At 62.1% G+C, this 27146-nt stretch overlaps 6 protein-coding genes across 9 annotated transcripts in view; 3 read left to right on the forward strand and 3 right to left on the reverse strand.

Annotated features, from left to right (window-relative positions):
• The window catches only part of CRLF1 (cytokine receptor like factor 1), a 7680-nt gene extending 7386 nt beyond the window's left edge, over nt 1–294 (forward strand). Inside the window, exon 8 of the mRNA XM_041425212.1 lies at nt 280–294. Coding sequence (XP_041281146.1) covers nt 280–294 — 15 coding nt within the window. The remainder of the gene's footprint in view (nt 1–279) is intronic.
• Nucleotides 295–646: 352 nt separating this feature from the next.
• On the reverse strand, nt 647–3133 carry REX1BD (required for excision 1-B domain containing). 2 transcript variants are annotated; one of them, XM_041425598.1, is made up of 5 exons: nt 3105–3133; nt 2369–2451; nt 1699–1903; nt 1522–1610; nt 647–1156 (listed from the first exon to the last, which is right to left on the reverse strand). In XM_041425598.1, exons 1-5 carry the CDS (start codon nt 3105–3107, stop codon nt 1084–1086), a joined length of 453 nt encoding a protein of 150 aa, XP_041281532.1. In that variant the 5' UTR covers nt 3108–3133; the 3' UTR covers nt 647–1083. The 2 variants fall into 2 exon arrangements, with proteins under 2 accessions (XP_041281532.1, XP_041281521.1); XM_041425587.1 differs by lacking the exon at nt 3105–3133 and adding an exon at nt 2921–2977.
• Nucleotides 3134–4411: 1278 nt separating this feature from the next.
• UBA52 (ubiquitin A-52 residue ribosomal protein fusion product 1) lies at nt 4412–5722 on the reverse strand. Of its 2 annotated transcripts, none has more exons than XM_041425619.1 (5): nt 5587–5722; nt 5095–5213; nt 4925–5011; nt 4718–4820; nt 4412–4554 (listed from the first exon to the last, which is right to left on the reverse strand). In XM_041425619.1, the coding sequence occupies exons 2-5, from the start codon at nt 5195–5197 to the stop codon at nt 4461–4463; spliced, it is 387 nt and encodes a 128-aa protein (XP_041281553.1). In that variant the 5' UTR covers nt 5198–5213; nt 5587–5722; the 3' UTR covers nt 4412–4460. The 2 variants fall into 2 exon arrangements, with proteins under 2 accessions (XP_041281553.1, XP_041281543.1); XM_041425609.1 differs by having other exon boundaries at nt 5578–5666.
• Nucleotides 5723–6999: 1277 nt separating this feature from the next.
• Nucleotides 7000–9248, reverse strand: KXD1 (KxDL motif containing 1). The gene is made up of 5 exons (XM_041425574.1): nt 9108–9248; nt 8694–8794; nt 8441–8593; nt 8018–8064; nt 7000–7485 (listed from the first exon to the last, which is right to left on the reverse strand). The coding sequence occupies exons 2-5, from the start codon at nt 8786–8788 to the stop codon at nt 7250–7252; spliced, it is 531 nt and encodes a 176-aa protein (XP_041281508.1). The 5' UTR covers nt 8789–8794; nt 9108–9248; the 3' UTR covers nt 7000–7249.
• On the forward strand, nt 9240–14347 carry FKBP8 (FKBP prolyl isomerase 8). 2 transcript variants are annotated; one of them, XM_041425547.1, is made up of 9 exons: nt 9240–9307; nt 9744–10028; nt 10176–10345; nt 10602–10690; nt 10914–11131; nt 11207–11379; nt 11462–11539; nt 13435–13572; nt 13979–14347. In XM_041425547.1, exons 2-9 carry the CDS (start codon nt 9758–9760, stop codon nt 14063–14065), a joined length of 1224 nt encoding a protein of 407 aa, XP_041281481.1. In that variant the 5' UTR covers nt 9240–9307; nt 9744–9757; the 3' UTR covers nt 14066–14347. The 2 variants fall into 2 exon arrangements, with proteins under 2 accessions (XP_041281481.1, XP_041281473.1); XM_041425539.1 differs by lacking the exon at nt 9240–9307 and adding an exon at nt 9449–9505.
• A 4917-nt stretch (nt 14348–19264) lies between these two features.
• ELL (elongation factor for RNA polymerase II) overlaps nt 19265–27146 on the forward strand; it is a 48362-nt gene continuing 40480 nt past the window's right edge. Inside the window, exon 1 of the mRNA XM_041424682.1 lies at nt 19265–19442. Within this exon, the coding sequence (XP_041280616.1) occupies nt 19308–19442 (135 nt within the window). The 5' untranslated portion in view covers nt 19265–19307. The remainder of the gene's footprint in view (nt 19443–27146) is intronic.

Genomic DNA, 27146 nt, shown 5'->3' on the forward strand with positions numbered 1-27146 from the left:
AGGCGACCGGGGCGCAGCGCGGCCCCGCAGCCCTGGGGAACGGGGTGGGGTGAGGTTGGGGGGCCGGGCTGGCCCAGCCCCGGGGGCTCTGTGGGACCCTGGCCCTGCGGCAGCGAGGGGACCCCCCAGCCTTGCCCGGCCGCGGGAGGCACCGAGGCTTTGCTCCGCCAGCCGGAGCAGCCTCTGGGATGAAAGGGGCGGCGGGGGCTTCCCGGGTGACCCCACCCTCGCCGTAGTTCCCCCCCCCCCGGGAAGCGATTTTGGCCTTTTTCTCGCCAGGGTCCCACGTGCTAGAGCACGGAGGGGTCCGTCCCCAGGGAGCCACGCGGGCTGATTGGAGGCTGCTGGGGTTTGCCCAGTGCCTGCTCCAGTTTTGATTCAAACCAGCCTTATTTTGGTTCCATTTCAGTCAATTAGGAACAGATTTAAGCTTAATGCCAATAAACCTCTGAAACCCCACCGGGGTCTGCGTCAGCGGAGCGGCAGCGCTGCGCGGGGACGGGGATGCAGCGGGCAGCCAAATGGGGCCCGTGGCCCTTGTCACCCCAGCCCGGGGCTCCCAGGGGACCGAGCCAAGGTGGAGGGGGTGGCACTGGGGCAGCGGGGGCCACACGAACCCTTGAGATCACACCACTCAGGCCAGCTCCGTGGGGGCAGGTTTATTTGGGGTGACCGTAGAAAAAGAGCTCGTGGAGCTGCAGTGGGGCTGGGGGGCACAGCCGGTCTCCAAGGTGTGGTTTGGGGGGGCTGCTGCCCATGGGACTCCAGCTGGCAGCAGGGACAGTGCCCAGCTCGATGGAGGCCCAGCACGGCAGCCCCTTGGCACTGCACGGTGTGGTTTGCCTTTGGCACAGCCGGGGAGGGGAACCAGCCCCACGCCGGACCCCTCTGCTGAGGGGTACTCAGGATTTAGGGGGACCCCTCTTGTACCAGAGGGAGCTTCTCCACCCTTCCAGGTTCTCCAGAAAAGGGGCCCAGAGGACAATGCCCACCTTGCCAAGGTGCACCGGGAGCGGGTGGGGGATGAGCGGGGCCCCCGTTCCACCAGCCCGGCCCCTCCAGCCGTTCCCACGGGGACACCCATCACTCAACTTCTTCCGAATCGTACTTAAGGTCCTGGAGAATTTCGCTGATTGCCTCAATGGTTTTAATTAGCCTACGAGAGCGGATGGAAACTATAAATAAAGCCCATATGGAGCGTATTATGTGGGCCGCCTCGCCTTCCCCGCGCTGTTTATGAAACACTCAGCCTGGGGAGGCCGAGGGGACGCGGCCACGCAGCGCCGCCAGACCCCGAAGGCACCATCTGGGCCCCCCTGGGCCGGAGGGAGGGCGGGGAAACGCAGGGAAGGGGCTCCTGGCCTGGACTCCATGATCCCTTCCAACCCAGGACACGGCAGGATCCCGCGGGCTGGGGAGGGGGTGCCATCCCAAAACAGGGGCACAAGGGGATGGCACTGGGGTTTCTAGGCTCATTCCCCCCCCAAAATGAGGGGGGACAGCGGCGGGGCCACCACCTACTTGTGCTTGAGCTCCTGCACCTCCTGCTGATGGGCGTCCACCTCGGGCTGGTCCTGAGCCTGCTGCCGGGCCAGCTGCAGCTGTGCCGTCTGCAGGGGGACACCACGGGAGCTGAGACCCACCCCCCAAAGCAGCCCCAGCACTGCCCAAGGGACCCCCCCCAAGCCCAGCACCCACCAGCTGCAGCTTCTCCTGCTCCCTGTCCTGGAGCCGGGCCAGGTGCTGCGCCAGGTCGGGGCGGCCGAGCTCGTCCCGCAGGCGCCCGGCGATGTCCAGCACCTCCCGGGAGATGCCACTGAAGGCCACGGTGACCTCGTGCACCAGCTGCCGGTACCGCGGGAAGTCATAGTGGGGGGCACTGCTCAGGTACGCCCGGTGGCCCCTGCGGGCAGGTTGGGGGGGGGGAAGCCACTGTCACCACACCCGGAGCTGAGCCCCCTCTGCCACCCACCACAGGCAGCACCAGCAGGGTTTTCCTGCCTGGATTTGGCAGCAGCACCAGGCAGCCTCACCCCTCACACGGGACAGCGTTGGGAACTGCTTTTTGCGGGGGGAAAAGTTGGAGGTTTGGGTTTTTTCATCCTTTTACACTCTCAGCCCTGCATCCCAGGAAGTCCATCATCTGCTGGATGCTAAAATAGGATTCAGGTGTCCAGCGCAGAGCCCCGCTGCCAGCTGGAGCTCATCAGCCATCCCCATGGCCCCCGTCCCAACAGGATGCAAAATAATCGGGATGGGGGATCCGGTTCCCTGCTGGGGGTGCCCCGCCCCGGGAGGTGCCGCGTGTCCCGGTGGGGGCCGCCCCCCGGGGGCCCGTCCCCGCGCCGGTGCCGGTGCCGGTACTCACTCCTCGAAGAGCCGGTACGTCTCGACCCGCTCGCTCTGCAGCTCCCGCAGCCGCTGCAGCAGCTCCCGCACGGCCTCGCCCGTCTGCGGGACACAAGGGGACGGACGCGGTGGCACCGGTGACCCGGTAACGGGCTCCGGGCACAGGCGGTACCGCCCAGGAGGATCACCCCGGTGCTGGGGCAACGCGTCCTCACCCAGCACCGGTTCTGGGGGTCCCGGGTGGGTTCCGGCCGCGGTGCTTGCACCGGCACCGGGAGCCGCCCGGTCTTGTGCACACAATACAGACAGGCACCGGGACCCCTCATATCCCCCTGCCCACCCACCGGGCCCCCAGGCTACTCCTGCACGAACCGGACTGACACCGGGACCCCCCCCCCCCCCCCCGGACACGTGCCCGCGATACCGAAGGGCACCGGGACCCCCATCCCGTCCAGGCGTGCGCCGGGACCCCTCTCTATGTACACCGGGACCCCCGGCCGTGCTCACACAACCCAGACGGGCACCGGGACCTGCCCGGCCCCGGGATGCCCCCAGCCCGCTGCAAACGCACCGAGAGCCCCCCGGCCACGTGTCCACGGACCGGCACCGGCATCCCCCGGCTCCCAACACAGACGGGCACCGGGACCCCCCATCCACGAGCCCCCCGTGACCGCGCGCGCACGGACCCGCTCGGTCCCGGGGCGCCCCTCCCGTCCCCCGGGGGCCGTTCCCGTTCCCGTCCCGGTGCCGCTCACCATGGCCCGGCCCGGCCGCACGGCGCAGGCCCGGGGCCCGCGGGGCGGAGCGCGGTTCCGCCGCCACCTGCAGGCACCGACCGGCAGCGTCGCCAGCCCCGGTGCCCTGCCCCGGGTGCCCGGTCTGGTCCGTGCAGCGGCGGTGCTGTGAACGCACGGCCGGGGGTCCCGGTGGATGGGCAGGGGGATGCAGTGGGGGCTCCGGGGGCTCCGTGAGCAGGGGGTCCCGGTGGGTGGGCAGTGGGGGCTCTGGGGGCTCCGTGAGTAGGGCGTCCCGGTGCCGGTCACTGGACACGCGGTCGGGAGCTCCCGGTGGGTTTGCCGCCGAACAGGGAGAGCCCAGAACCCAGCCGGTCCCATGCACACCTGGCCGGGGGTCCCAGCAGTGGGCGGGGGGCCCCAGTGTCCATCCAGACCCTGCAGAAGTGACCAGAGGGCTCCCAGGGAGTGAGCAGGGCGTGTAGGGGGTCCTGGTGACAGTCACCCCCATAGCTGGGGGGTCCCAGTGCATGTAGGGGGTCCTGGTGACAGTCCCCCCCATAGCTGGGGGGTCCCAGTGCATGTAGGGGGTCCTGGTGACAGTCCCCCCCATAGCTGGGGGGTCCCAGTGCATGTAGGGGGTCCTGGTGACAGTCCCCCCAAGAGCTGGGGGGTCCCAGCTCCTGTAGGGGGTCCTGGTGACAGTCACCTCCATGCCTGGGGGGTCCCAGTGCATGAGCAGTGCATGTAGGGGGTCCTGGTGACAGTCACCCCCATAGCTGGGGGGTCCCAGTGCATGTAGGGGGTCCTGGTGACAGTCACCCCCATGCCTGGGGGGGTCCCAGTGCATGTAGGGGGTCCTGGTGACAGTCACCCCCATAGCTGGGGGGTCCCAGCTCCTGTAGGGGGTCCTGGTGACAGTCACCTCCATGCCTGGGGGGATCCCAGTGCATGTAGGGGGTCCTGGTGACAGTCACCCCCATGCCTGGGGGGTCCCAGTGCGTGTAGGGGGTCCTGGTGACAGTCACCCCCATGCCTGGGGGGACCCCGTGCATGAGCAGGGGGTTTTGTGTGTGGTCCTGGTGCTGCTCCAGTCCCTGTCTGGCTCCCAGTGCCCATCTGCTGTGTGCACACGGCCGGGGGTCCCGTGGGTGGGCAGGGGGTCCCAGTGCTGGCCCAGTCCTTGCACACATTGCTGCAGGCACTGCCCACCAGCAGCACCCCCACCTCCCTCCCTCCCCATTCCCCACCCTCCTATGCTGCTCCAACACCGCCGCCATTTACCAAAAACCACAATTTGTGTAAAAAAACCACCAGAAACCACGGCGCCGAGCGCTGCAATACTTTATTGGCCGGCGCAGGCAGGGCTGGGGGGCTCTACTTGACCTTCTTCTTGGGGCGCAGGTTGTTGGTGTGCCCGCACTTCTTCTTGCGGCAGTTGACGGCGCGGGGGTGCAGGCGGGCGTAGCACCTGGGGGGGACAGGTCAGCAGAGCCCCGTGTCCCTGGGGAGGGGCTCTGGGAGCCGGGGGGGGGCTGCGAAGGGCAGCGGGAGGGGACGCGGGGAGCGACACAGGGAGGGACACGGGGAGGGGACGCGGGGAGGGGACACGGGGAGGGGACGCTGGGACGTACTTGCGGCAGATCATCTTGTCGCAGTTGTACTTCTGGGCCAGCTGGCGCAGGGAGGGTTCGATGATTCCCCCTCGCAGGCGTAGCACCAGGTGCAGGGTGGACTCTGCCAGGAGACATCGGCGTCACACCGGGGGGAAAGCAGCAGCTGGCAAGCCCCCCAAAAAACGCCCCCCGCCCCAACAAAGACCCCCGGGGTCGGGGGAGCACCTTTCTGGATGTTGTAGTCTGCGAGGGTGCGGCCATCCTCCAGCTGCTTGCCGGCGAAGATCAGGCGCTGCTGGTCGGGCGGGATCCCTGCGGGACACGAGCACGGCGGTGGGGACACCGGGGGACCCCCGCGGGCCCCGCCCCCACGCCGCTCCCGGCCCCGCCAGTACCTTCCTTGTCCTGGATCTTGGCTTTCACGTTCTCGATGGTGTCGTTGGGCTCCACCTCGAGGGTGATGGTTTTGCCCGTGAGGGTCTTCACGAAGATCTGCATCTTGGCACCGTCTCACCTGCGGCAGAGGCGGCCGCGTCACCCCGGGCCGGCCCCGGTGTCGCCGTGTCCCGCCCCCGACAGGGCCCCGCCGCTCCCCGGCCCCTCAAAGCCCCGTTCCCGAGCAGCCATCCCGGGATCCAGCCCCGCTCTCCCGGATCCAGCCCCCACCCCGGGTTTCGGGGCCCTCTCGCGGGATCCAGACCCATCCCCGGGGACCCCCGGGCCCCTCCCGGGGTTCCAGCCCCCACCCCGCGATCCAGCCCCCGCTGCCCGGGTCCCAAGCCCCCCCTCCCGGATTCCAGTCCCCATCCCGGGATCCAGCGGCCCCTCCCGGGATGCAGGGCCCCGCCCCAGGCCCCGGGCCCGCTCCGGTCCCGCACCGCGCGCACCCGCGGCCTCGCTGCTGAGGGAAAGGGAGGCGGGGCCGGAACCGCGGCTGCGTCACTGCCGGCGGGACAGCGGCACCGCCCCGCGACCGTGACGTCACTGCCGGCGGGAACAGCGGCACCGCCCACCGGCAGCCCCGGCACCGCCCACCGATAGCTCCGGCACCGCCCACCGATAGCTCCGGTACCGCCCCCCCGATAGCTCCGGTACCGCCCCCCCGACAGCTCCGGTACCGCCCCCCCGACAGCCCCGGTACCGCCCCCCCGACAGCTCCGGTACCGCCCCCCGACAGCCCCGGCACCGCCCCCCGGCAGCCCCGTCTCTGCTCTATCACTGTCGGGGTGACACCGGCACCGCGGGACAGGGCACGGGAGCGGCTGCGCGGACCGGGGACCAGCCCAGCCCTGAGCACAGGGCCCAGGAACGACCCCCAAACCCGACACTGCCCTCAGTCCCTGGGACCGACCCCCAAACCCGACGCTGCCCTCAGTCCCTGGGACCGACCCCCAAACCCGACGCTGCCCTCAGTCCCTGGGACCGACCCCCAAACCCGACGCTGCCCTCAGTCCCTGGGACCGACCCCCAAACCCGACGCTGCCCTCAGTCCCTGGGACCGACCCCCAAACCCGACGCTGCCCTCAGTCCCTGGGACCGACCCCCAAACCCGACGCTGCCCTCAGTCCCTGGGACCGACCCCCAAACCCGACACTGCCCCTGGGACTGACCCCCAAACCCGGGACAGCCCCTGGGACCGACCTCCAACCCCAAGACAGCCCCTGGGACTGACCCCCAACCCTGACACTGCCCCTGGGACCGACCCCCAAACCCGACACTGCCCTCAGTCCCTGGGACCGACCCCCAAACCCAACATTGCCCTCAGTCCCTGGGACTGACCCCATGGCCACAGGACTGGACCCAGGACCGGCCCCAGAGTGCCAGACCAGGCCACACTGACCCCACAGACCCCAGAGCGGCCCCACAGCCATCCCCATACTGACTCCACCACCCCATGCTGGGTCCCACGGCTCCAGGATCAGCCCCAGCCCTCCAGTCCCATCCCCTCAGCACCCCAAACCCCAGCAGTTCCCCCACCACACCACAATGTCGGTGGAAAAGGAAGATCCGGGCAGCTCCTGCTCCCGGGAGGCTCCTGTGGAGCAGCCAGCAGCTGAGAACCAAAGAGAAACACGGCTCTGGCTCATCCCAGCGGAGGAGAACTCAGCCAGCACAAGTCCCTCAGCAGCAGGGACAGACCCCTGGCAGAGCTGGTGGGCACACCGAGCCTCAGAGACAACATTCCTTACAAAACATAAACATCCGTGCCCCGAAAGCGGCTTTTCCGCACCAAAAACCGACGCGGAGGGTGAAGTTTAGCCGCTCTCCTGAGCGCAGGAACGAGGGAGGACAAGAGCAGAGGCATTCCCAACCCAGGATTTACTGATCCCCCCTGAAGCGAGCGGTGCCTTTACACCTCAGTGGCAGTTTGGAGGCAGAAGGGCAGCACCTTCCTCCCTCAGCTTCTCCCAGCCTTGGCTTCCCTCTTCCCAAGAGAGAGAGAGGAGGGGAAAAAAAAAAAAAAAAAAAAAAAAAAGAAAACAACCCAAAAAAAACCCAAAAGAGCGACACACAAATATAAATACAGGCTAGAAAGTTCCGCAGGGGCTCCTAGTCCAGGCCGTCGGCCGTGTCCTCGTCCGTGAGACTCTGTCCGTTCAGGGCAGGGCCATCGTACTGGCCTTGGGATAAATCCTCAAAATCCTGGCTGGTGGTGGGGGAGATGACGTCGGGGCTGCTGTCACAGGACTCCGTGCTCTGCTCCGAGGTAGCGATGGTGGTCGTGGTGCTCTTGGGGACGGGGTCGAAGTCGTCGTCGTCCTCCAGGATGGGGGATTCGTGGATGTCTGAGAGGGGAGAGGGAGCTGTTGGGTTTGTGCTGCTGGGGCTTCCCTGATTGTGCTCGTGGCAGGGGTTAAAAAAAAAAATCCAGCGAGTCGCCGGCGTGTAAATTAAGGGGGTGTTTGTCGTTTCTTGTAAGTGGGTTTAATGGGATTAAGGAGTTTTTTGGGAAGCAGCCACCGGCCAGCACGTGGAGTTGTGATTGCTGAGGGATGCCTTAGGAACAGACTCTTCCCACAGGAGGAAAGCTGAGCGGGGAGTGCCAGGGCAAGGGGAATGGCTCCCACTGCCAGAGGGCAGGGATGGATGGGATATTGGGAATTAGGAATTCCTGCCTGGGAGGGTGGGCAGGCCCTGGCACAGGGTGCCCAGAGCAGCTGGGGCTGCCCCTGGATCCCTGGCAGTGCCCAAGGCCAGGCTGGAGCAGCCTGGGAAGGTGTCCCTGCCACGGCAGGGGTGGCACCGGGTGGGTTTTAAGGTCCCTCCAACCCAAACCATCCCACAACTCCAGGAATCTGCACGTCAGGAATCACTCACTGCTGAAAGCCTCCGGGTACTGCTTTGCCAACTTCCCTTTGAGCGTCCTGGGGAGGAGAGAACAATCCCAGTCCGTGGGGAGCTCAGCTGCCCCACGGCTCCCTGGGCAATGCAGACACGTCCCAAGGCTGAGGGATTCCCACCCCAAACCCCCAGAACGCCCCACCCCACCATGCCCAGCACACGGGGGGCTTCTGAATCCCACCCCAAGCAGCTCCCACGGCAGCAGAGCCCATCCCACCCAGAGCAGGACCCTGGAAACCCAAATCTCCAGACTCCACTCCATCACACATTTTCCCTTCCCCAACAGATTCTCCTTCTCACAGCCCCCCAAACTCCAACCTGTGCCTTGCTCTAACACCCCCAACACCCCACCCAGCCCCCCCGGACCATCTCCCGGGCCGTTGGCAGCCCGTTTCCCACCGGATCCTGCGGAAGATGCTGTCCAGGTCCTTCTTCATCTCCACCAGGGTCCGGGTGTGGTGCAGGAAGCGCTCGTTCATCTGCTGCATGCGCACGCTCGACAGGTTGTTGAAGTTGAGCAGCATCTCGTTGGTCTTCTCAAACCGATCCAACCTGCGCGGGGGAGAGGCACACGGAGCTCGCCAAAGATCCCGGGAGGCTCCCGGTGCCGGTACCGGGTTTCCCACCGGCCGCTCCCCCCCGGGGGACTCACATGTTTTTCTGTGCCAGGATGATGGCGTTGACGTCCTCGGCGTTGACCATGCCCAGCACCCTCCCGCAGAACACCTGCGAGGCCGTGGGCTCCATCGTGACCTGCGGGGCGGCGGGGGCGGCTCAGCCGGGGGGACCGGAGCCCCCCGTGCCGGTAACGGAGACCCCCCCCTCCCCCCCGCCGCCTTCCCACCGTGATAGCGGGACCCCCCTGCCCTGCCATGCACCCAGTACCGGGTACCCCGCCGCCGTGCCCCCTCCCGGGGCAGCCCCACACGCCGGTAACGGGGGGGTCCCCTGGCCGCCCGCCGCCCCCCGGTCCCGGTAGCGCCGCCAGCCCCGGGTTCCTCGGGGACACGGAGGTCTGGGCCTCCAGTGGTGTCCCCGGGGCCTCCCACCAGCAATGCCCGCGCACCTGCGGGAGCCCGTCCCGCCGCTTCACATGACGGGAGCGGGAGCGGTACCGGGGGCGGCACCGGCGGCCGCTCCGCGCCGCTTCCGGGTGTGCAGTCACGTGGGGCGCGACCCCGCGGCGTCACCGCGCCGAGCCGGAAGTCCCGGAGAGCGACCGGGCGAGAGGGTCGCGACCCCTGCGAGCATCACGGAGCCTCTCCGGTACCGGTGCCGAGCCCCCGGCCCCGCTGCCGGCAGCGCCAGGGCGGCCGCGCTGGTGGCGGCCCCTTTAAGGCGTCGGGGGCGCCGCGGGCGCGCGGCTGACGAGCGTGCTCCCCGCCCAATGGCGTCGCGCGGTGGGCGGGGCCGGACCAATAGGAGCAGGGGGGCGGGGCCTGCGCCCGCGCGTTCGCGGGCTAGGTGGGAGCGGCGGGGGGCGCGCGGCGGTCACGTGGGGCGGGCGGGGGGCGCGGGGCCGCCCCCCCCACGGTACCGGGCCGGGGCTGCGGCCCCCCCCCGATCCTTCCCCGGCGCTCCGGGGTCTCCGCTGTCCCGTTGCGCATCTCCCGCTCCCGGAGGGTCCCGGCGGTCTCCGTACCGGCGGAGCGTCTCTGCCGGTAAGAGCAGCCCCGATCGCTGTCCTGTCTCCCCGCTCCAGGTTGCTCCGCCGCCATGGCGTCCAGCGGGGAGGAACCGAGGAGCGGCTCCCCGGGCCGGGCGGGCACCGGCACCGAGGCGGCGGCGGACGCGGCTCAGCTGGACACGGCGGAGGATTTCGAGGTCCTGGAAGAGGAGGAGGATGAGGATGAGGATGACCTGAGCGAGCTGCCCCCGCTGGAGGACGTGGGCCGGCCGGCGGCCCCGCCGCGGGAGGACGCGCAGCCCCCGGAGCGGGGCGGGGGGGACGCGGCCGGGGACCCCCAGGAGTGGCTCGATGTTTTGGGTGAGAGCACAGGCTGCTCGGTACCGGGGCCTCTCGGGCTTCCCCGGGGCTGCAGGTGCCACCAAGGCCGGGCAGGAGCCGCACAAGGGTGGGGGTACTCAGGCTTTTCCCTCCCCAGCGACGCGCCCCCGGTTTTTCTGTGCCCAGGGAACGGTTTGCTCAAGAAGAAGACTCTGGTGCCTGGCCAAGGTGTGGAGAGCCGTCCCCAAAAGGGCCAGGACGTGACAATCCGCCTGAAGGCCACGCTGGAGGATGGCACCGTGGTGGAAGAGGACTCTGCCCTCACCTTCACGCTGGGGGACTGCGATGTCCTGCAGGTGAGCACGGGGTGGGAGCTCAGCTGGGAGCTGGACCTCACCTCAGGGCCACAGGGAGGGTTGGGGCCGGTGACATCCCGTTTGTGGGTCAAAGTGGCCCCTCTGTCCTTGCTTGTGCTCCCTCCCCATGATGTTGGCCGAGTTGGAGGGGGTTTGGAGCCATCTGGTCCCGTGGAAGATGTTCCTGCCCGTGGCGGGAGGTTGGCACCGGAGAACCTTTACAGTCCCTTCCGTGGCGCCGTGTTGTCCCCTGCAGGCTCTGGACCTGTGTGTGCAGCTCCTGGAGATGGGGGAGACGGCTCTGATCGTGTCAGACGCCAAGTACTGCTACGGAGCTCAGGGCAGGTGAGCTGGCAGCACACCAGCCGGGGCAGGGTGGTCCCACACAGGGAAGCTGTCCCCTGCTCACCTGGTGACAACCCAGCTGTCCAACCTCTGCTTCCTCCCTTGCCACGAGCAGTGTGTCCTACCCCTACACCATTCCCTGGAATCTCCCCTGGATTTCTGAGCCAGGGTGCTAAACCCAGCAGCACCTGGGAGGTGACAGTGGTGGCCTGGCTTTGTGCAGGAGCCCTGAGATCCCCCCCAACGCGTCCCTGACGCTGGAGGTGGAGCTGCTGGCGGCTCGGGACGCGCCGGACCTGGAGCTGCTCAGCGGGAAGGAGAAGATCCAGCTGGCCAACCGCAAACGGGAGCGCGGCAACTTCTTCTACCAGCAGGCAGATTACGTGCTGGCCATCAACTCCTACGACATTGCCCTCAGGATTGTGGGCTCCAGCTCCAAAGGTACCTGTCCCCCCGCCAGGAGGGGGTGGCCTGGGCTGCTGGCCCTGCTGTGACCTGGCCTCGGGGTGTGTGCAGTGGATTTCAGCCCGGACGAGGAGGCCGAGCTGCTGGACGTGAAGGTGAAGTGTCTCAACAACCTGGCGGCCTCGCAGCTGAAGTTGGACCATTTCAAGGCAGCTCTCAAGTCCTGTAACCTGGTGCTGGAGCACCAGCCGGGGAATATCAAGGCTCTTTTCCGAAAGGGGAAGGTGAGGGGGGGGTCATTGTCCACGGTGTGGCGGGGGGGATGAGGGACAGGCCTCACTGCTCCATCCATGTGTCACCCTGCAGGTGCTGGCTCAGCAGGGAGAGTACAGAGAGGCCATTCCCATCCTGAAGGCAGCGTTGAAGCTGGAGCCTTCAAACAAGGTAGGCTGGAGGTGTGTGCTGCCCGTGGTCCCCCTGAGCTGGGGGTCTCCTGGATGCTTCTCTCTTATCCATGTCCCTACAAACCTAAGAAGGCTGAGATTCCCTGGAGCTGCTCCCAGCTCTGTGAAGGGAGGCTGGGAATAGCCCCCAGAGCCTGGGGAATGATGCACCACGTGGAGCGTGGCTGGGCTGGTCTCCAGCCTTATCTCCATGCTGTGAGGTTCCCTGTTGACCTTTGGTCCTGACGGTGACAGGACTCCCTACCAGCCCATCCGTGCTGTGGGGAGGGTCCAGGCTGCTCCAGGTTCCCCAGGTGGCTGGGGCAGTTTGTGCTGTGGTTGGGGGAGGTGGAGCAGAGCTGAGTCCCCACAAACTCGCTGAGCAGCCCCGAGAGTGAATCACCGGGTGCTGGGAGCAGCCAGAGCTCGGTCCAGCGCCCGGGCAGGGCGAGCTCTGGGTCAGGAATTTCCTGTCAGTTAATGATCAGCTGCAGGACTGGAGCCTCGGGAGAAATCAAAAACCAGTGCCAGGAAATGACCCCAGCAGGAGCGAGACTGGGAGGAGACAGGGAGCTGTTGCCTGCACAGGGTCCTCCTGGGGGTCTTGGCTCTCCAGATGGGCTTTAATCCTTGTCTGGATCTCTTGTATCCAATTCTTTCATGGGGGTTTCACCTGACTGTCTGGATTTATGTCATGATCCAGCCCCTGAAGGTCACGGGTGAGATGTGGCATGAGCAGGTGCTTGGTGGCCCTACAGCACCTTCAGAGGTGATCTGAGCACCCTTGGAAGGCTGAGCAGGACACCAAACCCTTCCTTTCCCATCAAGGTCAGGGTGGAGAGGGAGCAGCACTGGGAACCATTCCTCTGGCACGTCCCTGGGCAGGGCGGCTGCTCCCCAGTAGTTCCGATGGAGCTTTTAATTGGAGAGGGCTGGAAAATCCAAATGCCCGGCAGTGACGTGTCCAGTGAAACCACAAGTACAGCAAATTACTGCCCTCCCCAGCTGCTGCCCGGGCTCCTGGGGAAGTGGTGGTGCCTCTCCAGTCGCGGCGTGGGTGACTCAGGGGCCACGGGCTACCGGTGCTGAAAACACTCCAGAAATGCTGGGCTGCACCTGCCTCCCGCCAGGCTGTCACAGACATCCCTTCTCCTGAGCCCTTGGCAGCGTTCTGGGGGCAGTGTGGGATGCTGAGGGTTGTCAGACAGCCCCGGTGAGCTCTGAGCAGGAGCGTTCTGTCCTCCAGACATCCAAATTTTCGTGTTGGAGGCGGCTTTTTGGGCTGGCAGAGCCAATGTTCTTGGGATGTGTCCCCCAGCAGAGGGCACAGCATGGCTGTGCCACCAGGGCCACCACAATGTCCTTCTGCCACCCTGCCCTGCCCAGCTCCCTGGTGATTCCTGCTGCTTTTGGGGAGCCTGTGGGCCCCCCACAGGACTCAGAGCCTTTTCCTGCCCCAGCAGGTGTGGACACACTGTGGTCTTGCTGCAATCCCACTTGACACCAGGCTGAGTTTTAAGCCCGTTTTTTCCCAGCCTGCTTCCAGACAGAAAGTGGGAGAGCTGGTGCATGTCTGTCCTCAAGGCAGACACTTTCCTGTCTCGATTAAAGGATAAAATCCCTTTCCTGATGTCTGGCATCAGCCCTGGGCTCTGCTCCCTGCTGCCAGGCAGGGAGTGGCGTGAGCAGCCGAGCAGGACAGAGGGGCATTGGACACACAGAGTGTCCCCTGGTGCAGCCCCATGGCGCTGGGATGTGGGGCAAGATGAGGCCTCATCCCCCCCCTCAGCTCTTCCTGCACATCCCAGGGCTGGTGGAACGTGCTGTGGGTGACAGGTCCCCTCCCTGGCAGGCAGGGATGGTGCAGGGCTGATAACACCACGCTGTCCTCCCCAGACCATCCACGCTGAGCTCTCCAAGCTGGTGAAGAAGCACGCGGACCAGAGGAACGTGGAGACGGAGATGTACAGGAAGATGCTCGGGAATCCCAGCACCGCCAGCACCCCCAGGAAATGCAAAGACAAACTGCCCTGGGTAAGGCTTTTGGGGGGGTGACTGAGCAGGTGGGGATGCACGGGGGGGGTCTCAGTGTCCCCCAGGAGGGACACAGCCCTGCTCCCAGGCAGGATGTGGTTGGTCAGGACAGCGATCCCGCTGGGAGCAGGGGGCCGTGCTCTGGGAGCCGTGCCCAGAAAGCATCCCTGATAACAGCCTGTGCTCCTGGCTGTGTCCTGGCTGTGGACCCCAGCCATGCCAGCTGCAGGCTCTGGACTTTGCTCCCAGCTCCGTTGGGAAGCGCTGTCAGCTGGCGGCACACGCTGTCCCTGCCGCCACGGCGCTGCCTTTTTGGGATGCCCTGTCCCGGAGGCAGGGCAGGCAGGGCGGCACGTGTCCCCTGCCACGGGCACAGCCCCTCACGTCCCCGTGCTGTGCTCCGCAGTCCATCCCCTGGAAGTGGCTCTTCGGCGCGACAGCCATCGCGCTGGGCGGCGTGGCCTTGTCCGTGGTCATCGCGGCCAGGAACTGAGGGTGGCACCGCCGGGGTGGCCCCTTGGCACAGGAGCGGTGCCAGCTCCAGCCTCTCTCTGCCGAGGGGCTCCCCCGAGGCTCTGCCACCCCTTCCCGCGGGCTCGCAGCTCCAGGAGCACGGATGCTTTCCCTGCCGGAGGTGCCGGATCTCTCTCCCGACGTTCCCCACATCCCTCCTGGCACGGGTGGGTGCAGGGACCCCCGGGCAGCCTCCTGGCAATCAGGGGCTGAGCCCCCAGGGTGTCAGGGGGGTCTCATCCCCCAGGGTGTCGGGGGGGGGGGGGGGCCACCCCCCCCCCCCGGGGGGGCCGGGGGGGCCCCACCCCCCACCCCCAGGGGGGCAGGTCCTGGGGAAGTGGTGGTGCCTCTCCAGTCGCGGCGTGGGTGACTCAGGGGCCACGGGCTACCGGTGCTGAAAACACTCCAGAAATGCTGGGCTGCACCTGCCTCCCGCCAGGCTGTCACAGACATCCCTTCTCCTGAGCCCTTGGCAGCGTTCTGGGGGCAGTGTGGGATGCTGAGGGTTGTCAGACAGCCCCGGTGAGCTCTGAGCAGGAGCGTTCTGTCCTCCAGACATCCAAATTTTCGTGTTGGAGGCGGCTTTTTGGGCTGGCAGAGCCAATGTTCTTGGGATGTGTCCCCCAGCAGAGGGCACAGCGTGGCTGTGCCACTAGGGCCACCACAACGTCCTTCTGCCACCCTGCCCTGCCCAGCTCCATGGTGATTCCTGCTGCTTTTGGGGAGCCTGTGGGCCCCCCACAGGACTCAGAGCCTTTTCCTGCCCCAGCAGGTGTGGACACGCTGTGGTCTTGCTGCAATCCCACTTGACACCAGGCTGAGTTTTAAGCCCGTTTTTTCCCAGCCTGCTTCCAAACAGAAAGTGGGAGAGCTGGTGCATGTCTGTCCTCAAGGCAGACACTTTCCTGTCTCGATTAAAGGATAAAATCCCTTTCCTGATGTCTGGCATCAGCCCTGGGCTCTGCTCCCTGCTGCCAGGCAGGGAGTGGCGTGAGCAGCCGAGCAGGACAGAGGGGCATTGGACACACAGAGTGTCCCCTGGTGCAGCCCCATGGCGCTGGGATGTGGGGCAAGATGAGGCCTCATCCCCCCCCTCAGCTCTTCCTGCACATCCCAGGGCTGGTGGAACGTGCTGTGGGTGACAGGTCCCCTCCCTGGCAGGCAGGGATGGTGCAGGGCTGATAACACCACGCTGTCCTCCCCAGACCATCCACGCTGAGCTCTCCAAGCTGGTGAAGAAGCACGCGGACCAGAGGAACGTGGAGACGGAGATGTACAGGAAGATGCTCGGGAATCCCAGCACCGCCAGCACCCCCAGGAAATGCAAAGACAAACTGCCCTGGGTAAGGCCTTTGGGGGGTGTCTGAGCAGGTGGGGATGCACGGGGGGTGTCTCAGTGTCCCCCAGGAGGGACACAGCCCTGCTCCCAGGCAGGATGTGGTTGGTCAGGACAGCGATCCCGCTGGGAGCAGGGGGCCGTGCTCTGGGAGCCGTGCCCAGAAAGCATCCCTGATAACAGCCTGTGCTCCTGGCTGTGTGCTGGCTGTGGACCCCAGCCATGCCAGCTGCAGGCTCTGGACTTTGCTCCCAGCTCCGTTGGGAAGCGCTGTCAGCTGGCGGCACACGCTGTCCCTGCCGCCACGGCGCTGCCTTTTTGGGATGCCCTGTCCCGGAGGCAGGGCAGGCAGGGCGGCACGCTCCATGGTGATTCCTGCTGCTTTTGGGGAGCCTGTGGGCCCCCCACAGGACTCAGAGCCTTTTCCTGCCCCAGCAGGTGTGGACACGCTGTGGTCTTGCTGCAATCCCACTTGACACCAGGCTGAGTTTTAAGCCCGTTTTTTCCCAGCCTGCTTCCAAACAGAAAGTGGGAGAGCTGGTGCATGTCTGTCCTCAAGGCAGACACTTTCCTGTCTCGATTAAAGGATAAAATCCCTTTCCTGATGTCTGGCATCAGCCCTGGGCTCTGCTCCCTGCTGCCAGGCAGGGAGTGGCGTGAGCAGCCGAGCAGGACAGAGGGGCATTGGACACACAGAGTGTCCCCTGGTGCAGCCCCATGGCGCTGGGATGTGGGGCAAGATGAGGCCTCATCCCCCCCCTCAGCTCTTCCTGCACATCCCAGGGCTGGTGGAACGTGCTGTGGGTGACAGGTCCCCTCCCTGGCAGGCAGGGATGGTGCAGGGCTGATAACACCACGCTGTCCTCCCCAGACCATCCACGCTGAGCTCTCCAAGCTGGTGAAGAAGCACGCGGACCAGAGGAACGTGGAGACGGAGATGTACAGGAAGATGCTCGGGAATCCCAGCACCGCCAGCACCCCCAGGAAATGCAAAGACAAACTGCCCTGGGTAAGGCCTTTGGGGGGTGTCTGAGCAGGTGGGGATGCACGGGGGGTGTCTCAGTGTCCCCCAGGAGGGACACAGCCCTGCTCCCAGGCAGGATGTGGTTGGTCAGGACAGCGATCCCGCTGGGAGCAGGGGGCCGTGCTCTGGGAGCCGTGCCCAGAAAGCATCCCTGATAACAGCCTGTGCTCCTGGCTGTGTCCTGGCTGTGGACCCCAGCCATGCCAGCTGCAGGCTCTGGACTTTGCTCCCAGCTCCGTTGGGAAGCGCTGTCAGCTGGCGGCACACGCTGTCCCTGCCGCCACGGCGCTGCCTTTTTGGGATGCCCTGTCCCGGAGGCAGGGCAGGCAGGGCGGCACGTGTCCCCTGCCACGGGCACAGCCCCTCACGTCCCCGTGCTGTGCTCCGCAGTCCATCCCCTGGAAGTGGCTCTTCGGCGCGACAGCCATCGCGCTGGGCGGCGTGGCCTTGTCCGTGGTCATCGCGGCCAGGAACTGAGGGTGGCACCGCCGGGGTGGCCCCTTGGCACAGGAGCGGTGCCAGCTCCAGCCTCTCTCTGCCGAGGGGCTCCCCCGAGGCTCTGCCACCCCTTCCCGCGGGCTCGCAGCTCCAGGAGCACGGATGCTTTCCCTGCCGGAGGTGCCGGATCTCTCTCCCGACGTTCCCCACATCCCTCCTGGCACGGGTGGGTGCAGGGACCCCCGGGCAGCCTCCTGGCAATCAGGGGCTGAGCCCCCAGGGTGTCAGGGGGGGTTTCCCCCCCCGGGGTGGCGGGGGGGGGGGTGTCATCCCCCAGCCCCGAGGGTGTCAGGGGGGTCTCAGCCCCCACCCCTAGGGTGTCAGGGGGGGTTTCATCCCCCAGCCCCGAGGGTGTCAGGGGGGGTGTCATCCCCCAGCCCCGAGGGTGTCAGGGGGGGTGTCATCCCCCAGCCCCGAGGGTGTCAGGGGGGGTGTCATCCCCCAGCCCCGAGGGTGTCAGGGGGGGTGTCATCCCCCAGCCCCGAGGGTGTCAGGGGGGGTGTCATCCCCCAGCCCCGAGGGTGTCAGGGGGGGTGTCATCCCCCAGCCCCGAGGGTGTCAGGGGGGGTGTCATCCCCCAGCCCCGAGGGTGTCAGGGGGGGTGTCATCCCCCAGCCCCGAGGGTGTCAGGGGGGGTGTCATCCCCCAGCCCCGAGGGTGTCAGGGGGGGTGTCATCCCCCAGCCCCGAGGGTGTCAGGGGGGGTGTCATCCCCCAGCCCCGAGGGTGTCAGGGGGGGTGTCATCCCCCAGCCCCGAGGGTGTCAGGGGGGGTGTCATCCCCCAGCCCCGAGGGTGTCAGGGGGGGTGTCATCCCCCAGCCCCGAGGGTGTCAGGGGGGTCTCAGCCCCCAGCCCCGAGGGTGTCCCGGGGGTCTCATCCCCCAGCTCCGAGGGTGTTGGGGAGGTCTCATCCCCCAGCCCCTAGAGTGTTGGGGGGGTCTCAGCCCCCAACCCCGAGGGTGTCCCGGGGGTCTCATCCCCCAGCTCCGAGGGTGTCGGGGAGGTCTCAGCCCCCACCCCGAGGGTGTCAGGGGGGTCTCAGCCCCCAGCCCCGAGGGTGTCAGGGGGGTCTCAGCCCCCAGCCCCGAGGGTGTCCTGGGGGTCTCATCCCCCAGCCCCGAGGGTGTCAGGGGTGGTCTCATCCCCCAGCCCCGAGGGTGTCAGGGGGGTCTCAGCCCCCAGCCCCGAGGGTGTCGGGGGCAGCAGGAGCTGCCTGTCACCAGTACGTCCTGGCCGGGTGTTGTGGTCCTGCTGCCAGGACAGGATGGGCAGGGGGAGGAGGCATGGAGAAGGAAGCTGTGGGAAGCAGATGTGGATGTGCCCGGGGGGAAATGCAGCGACATTCCCTGATCCCTGGGGGGGCTGCCAGGGACTCAGCCCTGCTGGTGGTACCCGCTGCCCTCCTCTGCACATCCCTGGAGCGTGCAATGTCCAAAGGAAGCCAAAGAAACCCGCGGTGGGAGGGATGGAGGAGGGGAGCGCTGGAGACCCCCTGTCCAGGCTGTCTTCCTGTGGGTCCAAGCCCGTCGGGGGTCCCTCCCTGCCCTGCAGCCCCCCAGCGCCCGCCGCTGCCTCAGCTCTGCTCGTGGGGGGGGGTCGTAGCACTGTCCTTGCACCCCAAACTGACTGTGAACTTCCCAAATAAAGGACAATTCCTTCACATTCGGGCCTGTTTATTGCCACGCATGGGGACACATTGAGTCTGCAGGGGGGGGCAATGCTCGGGGGGAGCCTGGCACACCGAAATCAGCCCTGGAGGAAACCTGGAACCTTCAGGGGGGCAGGGGGGTCCATGCCGGGGGGGCTCTGCGGGGTTAGGGGGTTCATGCCTGGGGGATTCACACCTGGGGGAGTACAGGGGGTGCCCACCACGGAGAGTCATGCCCAGGGGGGGTCCAGAGGGTTCATGCCTGGGGGGCTCACACCCAGGGATTTCATGCCTGAGAGTTTATGCCTGGGGGGCTCATGCCCGGGGAATTGATGCCAAGGGGTTGCAGGGAGCTCACACCCGGAGGGTTCAATGCCCGGGGTGGGTCAGGGGGTTCATCCCGGGGGTCCCCCCACCCGCCGCCCCCTCCCCACGCTCCCGCAGCGCTCCCCGGCTGCACCAGACCACCCTCCCCAGCATGCCCCGCGCTCTTATTTACATATCCCCGCCTCCCCCTCCCCACGGGCCAATCCGGCGCGGCGCCCGGCATCATCCAGCCAATCGGCGCGCCCGCTGCCCACCTCCTCGCCCCAGCAACAGGCGCCCGGCGTAGGCGTGGCCGGCGGAGCGGCGCATCATGAATAATTCATAAGGAGGGGCGTGTCGGCAGCGGGCGGCCCCGGCGGCCCAGGCGCGGAGGGGGAGACGGTCCCAAGATGGCGGCGCTGCAGGCGGAGCGCGGGTACGGGCTGTCCTGCGGCCGCCTCGGCCGCGGCACCCGCGTCTCCGTCTTCCACGTCAAGCTCACGGAGAGCGCCCTACGCGCCTTCGAGAGCTACCAGGCCTGTAAGGTACGGGGGCTGGCGGGAGTGGGGCGGCGGGCACGGCCCCGCCGAGGGCGAGCGGGCGGCCGCCACGAGGCCCCCGGACGGAGCCCTGCGGGCGGCACCGGCGGGGATGTGAGGGGAGGTGAGAGGGGGGAGCTCCTCGTGAAGTGGCTGCGTGGCCTGGGGCGGGGGGAACTCTCTGATGTGGGGCTGAGGGGGTGCGGAGGCTCCCGGCCCCCCCCTCCCCGTCCGTCCGTGAGTGACCGGGGAACCGGGAATGGGGAGGGGGGGCGGGCGATCCTGGTGCCAGCTGCCTGAGGGACACCGGAGGGGACCCGCCGTGCCCCTCCCGGTAACGCCCCGGAGCACCGCGGTGTGTTCCTCGTCCCCGGCAGTGTTTGCGGGGTCCCTCTGGGCCCCCCGGTGAGTGACCGGGGAGGGGTCGTGATCCCCCGCCAAGTGCCCGAGGGGCACCGGGAGGTGCCGGTGCTTCCCCCCCTACCCCGCCCCGGTGATTGCTGATGGGGGGACCCCCGGTGTGTCCCCCCCCGGGTGGGTGAGCGGGGACCCCCGGTGTGTCCCCCCCCAGGTGGGTGAGCGGGGACCCCCGGTGTGTCCCCCCCGGGTGGGTGACAGGGGCCCCGCGGTCTCGGTGCGGGGGTGGGCGCTCGGTGCCCCCCCCCCCGGGAGGTGACGAGAAGCTGCCGTCAGTCCCCGTAAGTGTCTGGGGAGGGGGGCCAAGGGACGTCGGTGCCCCCCCCCCGTTTCCCCGGTGAACGTGACGTGGGTTTCCAAAGCCGGGGGGGGGGGCGGCGGGTCCATCCCCGGTGCTGCCATCCCGGGGGTCTCTCCGTCGCTGTCCCCTCGCCGGGACAGCCGGTTGTTCATCCCCCGCCGGCTCGGTGCTCCCCTCCCGGGAGTCGGGGAGGGGGGGAGGCACGTTCAGACTGTATTTTGAAATTTCCAGATTGTCTTTTCCGTGCCGTTTCCTTGAAATGCATCCAGAGAGCTTGTTAGTGGTGTAAATAGAGAATAATGGCAAAGCTCGGCAGCTGGTGTTGGGATGGACCGGAGAGGAGCTCAAAACTGTCATTTTTTTTAGTGTAATTTTATTTTTATTTTATTTTTCCTTTCCGCCTTTGATCCTGCGACGAGCATTTCTGTCTCCTCACCTTGCTGGGGGAAGCTGGGAGCCTAAACCCGTTTGTCATTAGGAGCGTCCTGCCTGCCAGCTTCTGTAGGATAAACCATATGTTGTCACAACACTATTTTTAATTTAGGGTGTTGGTTACATCACATCACTGAATTGGGCAATCTCTGTATGAGGACGAAGGTAATGACTGTACCAGGGTTTTATCAACTTATATTTTAATGAGTGTTTATCAGCATTATGAGAAGTCAGGAGGAATAAGTGACTTGGGTAGGCTGAATTATTAGCTTTTTTCTCTCTGAAAAATGAAACAAATCATCCAAATAATTCTTTCCTATATATTGGGAAAGCCTTTTATTTTGGGGGAGGGAGACTAGGAAGACTACAGGCAGCTGCGTTAAATATTTTGGGAAGCTATTCCGAGTCCATGTCACACATGAATAGTGGTGTTTATTTTCTAAATGAAGTCTGGGCTCGGGATTGTGTGGTGGCCAACGGCCACTAATGAACTTTGCTTCCTTCACCGCCACCCAAAAGAGAAATAGTCAGAGGCTCCTGGTGATTAACTGGGCAGGAAGGGATAAGGGCAGAAGAGCTGCTTGTTTGTGTAGTGAATAACGCAACAATTAGTGGGCTATTAAACACATATGCTCGTTCTGCATGGGTTCTATAAACAGTTTCCCCAGCTTGTGGAACATCTCAGCTTCCTCGGAAGCTCTGGGCCCGGCCCTGCCAGGAGCCACCTCCAACACACCTTTGCAGCTTCTGTTCGCCCGCTCCAGCCCTGCTTTCATTTTGGGCTGCAGCGGTTCAATGGAAAAAAATTTGCTCAGTTCTCCTTCTGCTCGGTTTGGTTTGAAACGCGGTGGAACTGACGGCGGCGTTGTGTAATATGGATAATGGCCTGGAATCCCATCCTGCTCTTTGTGTTACCTGGAGTCCAACGCGTGCGGTCCGACCTGTTTGGGGCAGCGCGTCCGCGATTCCCGCGACGAGGCTCTGTCCCCCTGCCAGAACGGGCAGGGAAATGTCTTCGCTTCCTTGGTTGAGTTTGTTCTTGGTCTAATAATAATGTATTGGGATTACATAATCCAAAAATGATCGCCCAGCCGGGCGAGCTGCCATTTGTTTGGAGTGTCCCTGGTGCCAGAGCAGTTGCAGGCTTGGTGTGGAGCTGCACCATGTGTGGATCAGGCAGCGGAGCTGTGGAGAAACAGATATTTGTCTTGTTGGGCCTCTGCTGAGCTGTGCTCTTGTGCTTCTGCTGAATTGTCTGCGTCCTAGGGAAGGAAATGGTCAGGGATCCAAATTCTGCATAGGGTTTGGAGCAGCCTGGTCTAGTGGAAGGTGTCCCTGCTCGTGGAAGGGGTTGAAACATGTCAAGCTTTAAGGTCCCTCCCAGCCCAAACCATTCTATGATTTTGAGATATTGATCCCCAGCTCTTAAGTTCCAGCAAGCTGTTCCTGTGTCAGGTACAGAGGATGTGGAGCTGCTGCTGAGGAGCTCCAGCTCACAGGGCTGCTGGCTTCTGATCCTGGGAAGGGTTTTTTTGGTAGCTCACCTGAAAGAAATAGGAGCCTTAAAAAGAGAATTAGCACTGGCTTCACAGGGGACACAGTGAGATGTCACCCAGCTGCTCCTTGTGAAACTTGCTGTCCCTGAAACTGTTTCCCCACAGTTGTGAAACTGAGAGCTCTGGCTACTGAGCTCAGAGGGCTGAGCAGTGGGAAGTGTGTCCCAAGTTGGTTTGTCCACTGATGAAATGGAGCCAGTCTGGTGTGCTCACCTAAAACAACTCCGGGTTCTCCAGGGAGTGTAATTCTAGAGCAGCCTGCAGTTTGCTGCCTTCCTTTTGGGGGTGTGTATGTGGTTAGGCATTGCCACTCCCCCCAAAAAGGCAGGGCATGGCCAAGGCCAGGTTGGATGGGGCTTGGAGCAATCTCATCTGCTGGAAAGTGTTCCTGCCCATGGCAAGGGGGTGGAGCTGGGTGGTCTTCAGGGTCTTTTTGACCTAAACCATTCTGGGATTAGATGATTCTGTGACTTCTTGTGTGCCCCCCAACTTTGTTCCTGCCCCTGTCAAGGTAGAAGGGAACTCCTCACACCTGTGCCTTGCCTTCCTCCTTCATTCCTGTCCTCGGTGAGGAAATATTTCACCATCCTCACCTTATACCCTTAGTTATCATTCATCCTTTATTTTTCACATCTGTTTTTTTTTAGCAGCATCCTGGGTAAGTCCCCACCTTCCTGCCTGATTCAGATGCCACATGGCAGACCTGAGTGTCCCTTGGCAGTAGCTCTGTCTCCCTTACAGCGAAGGTGCTGATGTCACATAAACAGTGTTAGGGCTGTTCCTGGAACCCTTACCTGGGATTTTCCCAACTTCCACGTATTTCTATAAACCTCTCTGTGGTTGAGAGGTGGCTCTTTGATTGCAGGCAACGTGATGCACTTGCACGCCTTTCCCTGTCACTTTATGTGTTGACCTAACAATGGCTGAACTCTGCTCTGCTCCTGCCTTGCCTGGTGGTTTTTGGAGGGTTTAAAGAAGGCTGTAGCATCCCTTGGTGGTGGAGCTGAGCAGCACATCCTGCTCCCGTTGTCCCTCTGTGCCCCTGCTACCCCAGAGTGTTTTGAACTGCAGCCACCGGTTGATTCGCTGGTGAACTTTGGCAGATGCACAAATATTTATTGGGGACTAAGCTGAGATAACCAAAGCACGTTGTCCCTGTGCTCACCCAGCTGAATTTTGGGACTGTGGTCTGATGGATGTGGCTTCCCAAATCGTCTTCCCCATGCTGCTCTAAAACCAACCGTGAGAGAAACAATCCCTTGGAAACGAGGGTTAACCCGACCCCTTGGAGTTGCTATTTACTGAAATAACTTTCCAGCCTTGGCTTTTGGAGCAGGTTGTGGAGATTCCTTCATCTTGCTGTGTTCAAAGCACGAAACACAAAATGAAGGCTGTGCTGTCATTACAGGGTCTTTAGGGTAATGCGTATTCATGCTGACTTGAGAATTGAAAGCTGCTTGCAGGTGTCAGGAGGAGAAGAACAATCCGCCTTCCCAATCAAAATTCATTGAATTATCTCAGAGCTTTTTGCATCATTCCTCCTTCCCCGTAACCTGTTTTTTCCTGTCCTATTAATTCACTGATGCTGTAGTCCGTCAAAATTGAGGCTCTTACGACATCGGGAGCATGAGTCGGTGACATGACTGAATGAATCAGAGGAGGCTGGAGAGGAAGCTCATCAGCAAAAATGGGACAGGATCTGCAGAACACCCTGAACTGCTCAACTCCTGCTCAGTGTTCTTCACGTTGACCTGAATGTGGCACCTCCCATTGGAAGGAGGGGGACAAAGAGACACTGAACGTTGTGCACGAGGAATGTTTTGGCCCGTGGCAGTTTTCTTTCAATTATTTAGGGAAGCTTTTTCTCTCTCAACCGTATAGCATTTGGATCTGCTCAAATTATAGATTCGTCTCTATAGTTTTCAAATGGCATTGGAAGGAATTGTCTGTAATTTACATCTAAAGTGATGTACAGTTGCTATGGGATTTGGTGACAAATTATAAACCCATTATGCCTTTTTTTTTTTTTTTTTTATACTGGTGGTAGCAGACTAGAGAACTAGGTCTAATTGGTGATGTGCCAAAGGAAAATAGAAAGTTTGTGACAGAATCCTTGTGACTGATGGGACTTTCTTTTTTTTTTTTTTTTTTTAGCAAATGTAATCTGCTTTTTATCAGCAAAACATACCCATTAATTGGAGAGGTTGAATTTGAATTAATAATTTTTGCTCTCTGGCAATACAGGGGGAAGCAAGCTAGAAGATTAACCTTTATGTTATTTATATGGGGCTATGTTGTTCTTTTTTTAATTCAAGTGGGATATTTCATCAGGTGTATCAGTGGCAGCTGGATGTGGTGATTGTGTCCTTACCCAGCAAAATGAAACCCTCTCTATTTTTCAGCTTATTCTGATTTCTTACTCCACTTAAACAGCAGAAAGCAAAGCTATTATAATATCTTTTTAACTTCTGTCTGAAGCATAGAAGTCTCTTCAGAACAACGTGTCTCCAAGGACCGTGGAGTGGCTGCTGCTGGTCAGCCCAGAGTGATCCTCCAGCATCAGGGCTTTTCTGACCCCGTGTGAAGTGCCCTGTCCTGTTCAGTTGGTTTTTGTCCTGCTGCAGCTTGGCACAGGGCTGGTGGCTGTTGAAACAGCTCCCTTGCTGGAGTCGTGCTGGCTCTGTTGGGACAGCAGCAGCTCCTTTATCGCTGCCCAGGGAGGGGAGGTTTTGTCGGAGGGAGCGTTTGAGGTCTCCTTGGTAAATGGCCGTGTTATCTCCCGAACGATTTGCACGTTTCAGACCATTTAAACTCTGCCTGTAACTTGTAAGCAGAAACTTGTGAAGCGTCTCCAAATCCCTGGTGTTTGTGCATGTTGAAAAATGGGAAGGGACAGACTGCATGCGTCACTCCCCTACTAATTTGTGCCAGCTAATCCATGGGAGAAGAATACGTTTTGGCTGACTTAGTGGTTTTGCTGCTAATGCACAGGAGAATGCGTTTGAATGGATGGAGTGGCTGCACGGGTTTAGGTAGACTTTGAAGGGATACTCTGTGTCTGGGATCCTTTGCTGGATCCCCTCATTTGGGATCACAGTCCTGTAATATCCCGGATTTGTTTGGATTTTTGGGGAGGGAGGGGAAAGCGGTCGTCACTCGGCGTCATAACATCAGGAAGGTTGGGATCGAGTTACCTCTGAATAATTAAGGTTAATGCTGTTTCTGGAGGAACCATTATCTGCAGTGAACTTAATGCTCATGAAAAGACATGCTGATAACCTGAACTGTGCTAATATTTCATCCAGGGTGGATACAGAGGAGGCATCACCAGAACTGGGCTTTGGTGTTCAACGTGCCTTAGCTTGACCTAGATGAATTATCCAGGAAAGGAGGTTGGATTTGCTGATAAGAGTTTTCTGGAGTAGCTCATGTGTTGCTTAGAAACATCCCATGTGCATAAGGCAACTTTTGCACACCTTGGTGATCTGGTATTGCCTTCTGACTGGGGATTTTGATGGGTTTTTGGGGTTTTAATCAAGCATTTATATATTAAAAAGCATGCTAAACCCCTCAGCAGTCGGTTTGCTCAGTGCTTTGTGTATCCCTGCTGCACTGGGAGAGCAGACTTCCCAAAATCCAATCCTTTTTGCATTACAGTCTAGAAAAAACACAGCTCCATGCACTTGGTCTCTCCTTTCTTTACATTGGACTAGTGCCTTTTTCTAATTTAAAGAAACCAGCATTTGTTTAACTCAAAAAGAGGTCAGCTCTGGTGAGAGGGCTTGACTGAGCTGCCCGCCTCCACCCACCTGGAGTCTTCCCTGGTCTGGTCCAGTCTGATCATGGTTAACCCTCTGCTCTCCCTCTGTGCAGGCTTTTATGCAGGAGAGAACACTTCAGTGCAAATTTTTGTGGAAAGCTGAGATATTTCTCCTTTTGGGCTCCATTCTGTGCTCTTGGGTTTAATGGTAGACGCAGACTTTGTCCTTGATGTTCGTGTCCACACGTGATGCAGTTCAGCAGGTACCACAAAACTTCCTGAGAGCGACCAATTGCCCAAATCTTTGCAGTATTTAGATTTCATCAGCACAAACATCCTCTTGGCTTCTTGGCTCTGTATTTTGAGCATATATGAGTTCAGCCATGCTTTGATAAGGGCAGCCAGGGGCAGGTTCATGTGGGATCAGTGATGGGGAGACAGGAACAGGTCTGGAGGAACTGGGGTTGCCCCAGCCCTGGAAGTGTCCCAGGCCAGCTTGGAGCAACCTGGGATAGTGGAAGATGTCCCTCCTCCTGGCATGAGGTGGAAAAAACTGGATTTAGTGATTTTTTTTTTCTAACCCAAACTATTCTGTGATTCTATACGACAGTTTAAGCTGATAGTTGTTACTTAGCAAGAGCAGATGTGTGTTACTTAAAATCCTAACAAAAATCCCAGCAGGACGGAAGAAACTCCGGCTCAATCCATATCACCTTGCCCACAGGATCCATATTTTCTACAGCTGAGGTGGAAGAACTAATTTAATCTTCCTTCTGTATTCCTCCCCACTGAGGCCCATTCTGCGATGGGCTGCAATCAGTGTGTTATGTGCCAGTTGTGGTTATTTGAATCATATTTCCACATTTCAGTGTCTAGACTTTATGTTTGTGTGAGTTTTGTTGTACCTTTCCAGCTCCGGCGCTGATTTCAGTTAGTTTTGGCTCCTGGTTTCTATGAGAAAATCAAACGGGCTGTGTTTCTGCCTTTCCCCGTCCCCAAAAAAGAAGGGAACAAGGGAATGGGTAAAACTTGGTTTTATAAGCTCCTTTGCTACCATTTTTCTGTCTTTTGAGAAAAATCTGTGTGTGGATGAGCTGGGTTCTGCCATTTGGTGACCAGCAGGTGAGAGCAAGGGCAAACCACTGATGGCTGCAGATAAATCTCTGCCTGCTTCTTGCACTGACAGAAATCTCCTGTGACAAAAAGGGACCTTGATACACACCAGCAAGGCTGGGAAAAAAGTG

This window comes from Onychostruthus taczanowskii, unplaced genomic scaffold (assembly GCF_017590055.1).
Source record: "Onychostruthus taczanowskii isolate IOZ18803 unplaced genomic scaffold, ASM1759005v1 scaffold112, whole genome shotgun sequence".
Classification (NCBI taxonomy): Eukaryota; Metazoa; Chordata; class Aves; order Passeriformes; family Passeridae; genus Onychostruthus; species Onychostruthus taczanowskii.

What these genes read in the sequence shown, in the direction of transcription:
- FKBP8 (XM_041425547.1), top strand. Translation starts at nt 9,758, where the DNA reads ATGGCGTCCAGCGGGGAGGAACCGAGGAGCGGCTCCCCGGGCCGGGCG. An exon ending in TGCTACGGAGCTCAGGGCAG is followed by an intron (nt 10,691 to 10,913) that starts GTGAGCTGGCAG and finishes GGCTTTGTGCAG; the next exon opens with GAGCCCTGAGATCCCCCCCA. An exon ending in CTCTTTTCCGAAAGGGGAAG is followed by an intron (nt 11,380 to 11,461) that starts GTGAGGGGGGGG and finishes GTCACCCTGCAG; the next exon opens with GTGCTGGCTCAGCAGGGAGA.
- REX1BD (XM_041425587.1), bottom strand. Translation starts at nt 2,962, where the DNA reads ATGCCGGTGCCGGTCCGTGGACACGTGGCCGGGGGGCTCTCG. An exon ending in ACGTGGCCGGGGGGCTCTCG is followed by an intron (nt 2,452 to 2,920) that starts GTGCGTTTGCAG and finishes TGTGTCCCGCAG; the next exon opens with ACGGGCGAGGCCGTGCGGGA. An exon ending in ACGTACCGGCTCTTCGAGGA is followed by an intron (nt 1,904 to 2,368) that starts GTGAGTACCGGC and finishes ACCTGCCCGCAG; the next exon opens with GGGCCACCGGGCGTACCTGA.
- KXD1 (XM_041425574.1), bottom strand. Translation starts at nt 8,788, where the DNA reads ATGGAGCCCACGGCCTCGCAGGTGTTCTGCGGGAGGGTGCTGGGCATG. An exon ending in ATCCTGGCACAGAAAAACAT is followed by an intron (nt 8,594 to 8,693) that starts GTGAGTCCCCCG and finishes TCCCCCGCGCAG; the next exon opens with GTTGGATCGGTTTGAGAAGA. An exon ending in GTACCCGGAGGCTTTCAGCA is followed by an intron (nt 7,486 to 8,017) that starts GTGAGTGATTCC and finishes CTCCCCTCTCAG; the next exon opens with ACATCCACGAATCCCCCATC.
- UBA52 (XM_041425619.1), bottom strand. Translation starts at nt 5,197, where the DNA reads ATGCAGATCTTCGTGAAGACCCTCACGGGCAAAACCATCACCCTCGAG. An exon ending in CAAGATCCAGGACAAGGAAG is followed by an intron (nt 5,012 to 5,094) that starts GTACTGGCGGGG and finishes CGTGTCCCGCAG; the next exon opens with GGATCCCGCCCGACCAGCAG. An exon ending in GACAAGATGATCTGCCGCAA is followed by an intron (nt 4,555 to 4,717) that starts GTACGTCCCAGC and finishes TGTCCCCCCCAG; the next exon opens with GTGCTACGCCCGCCTGCACC.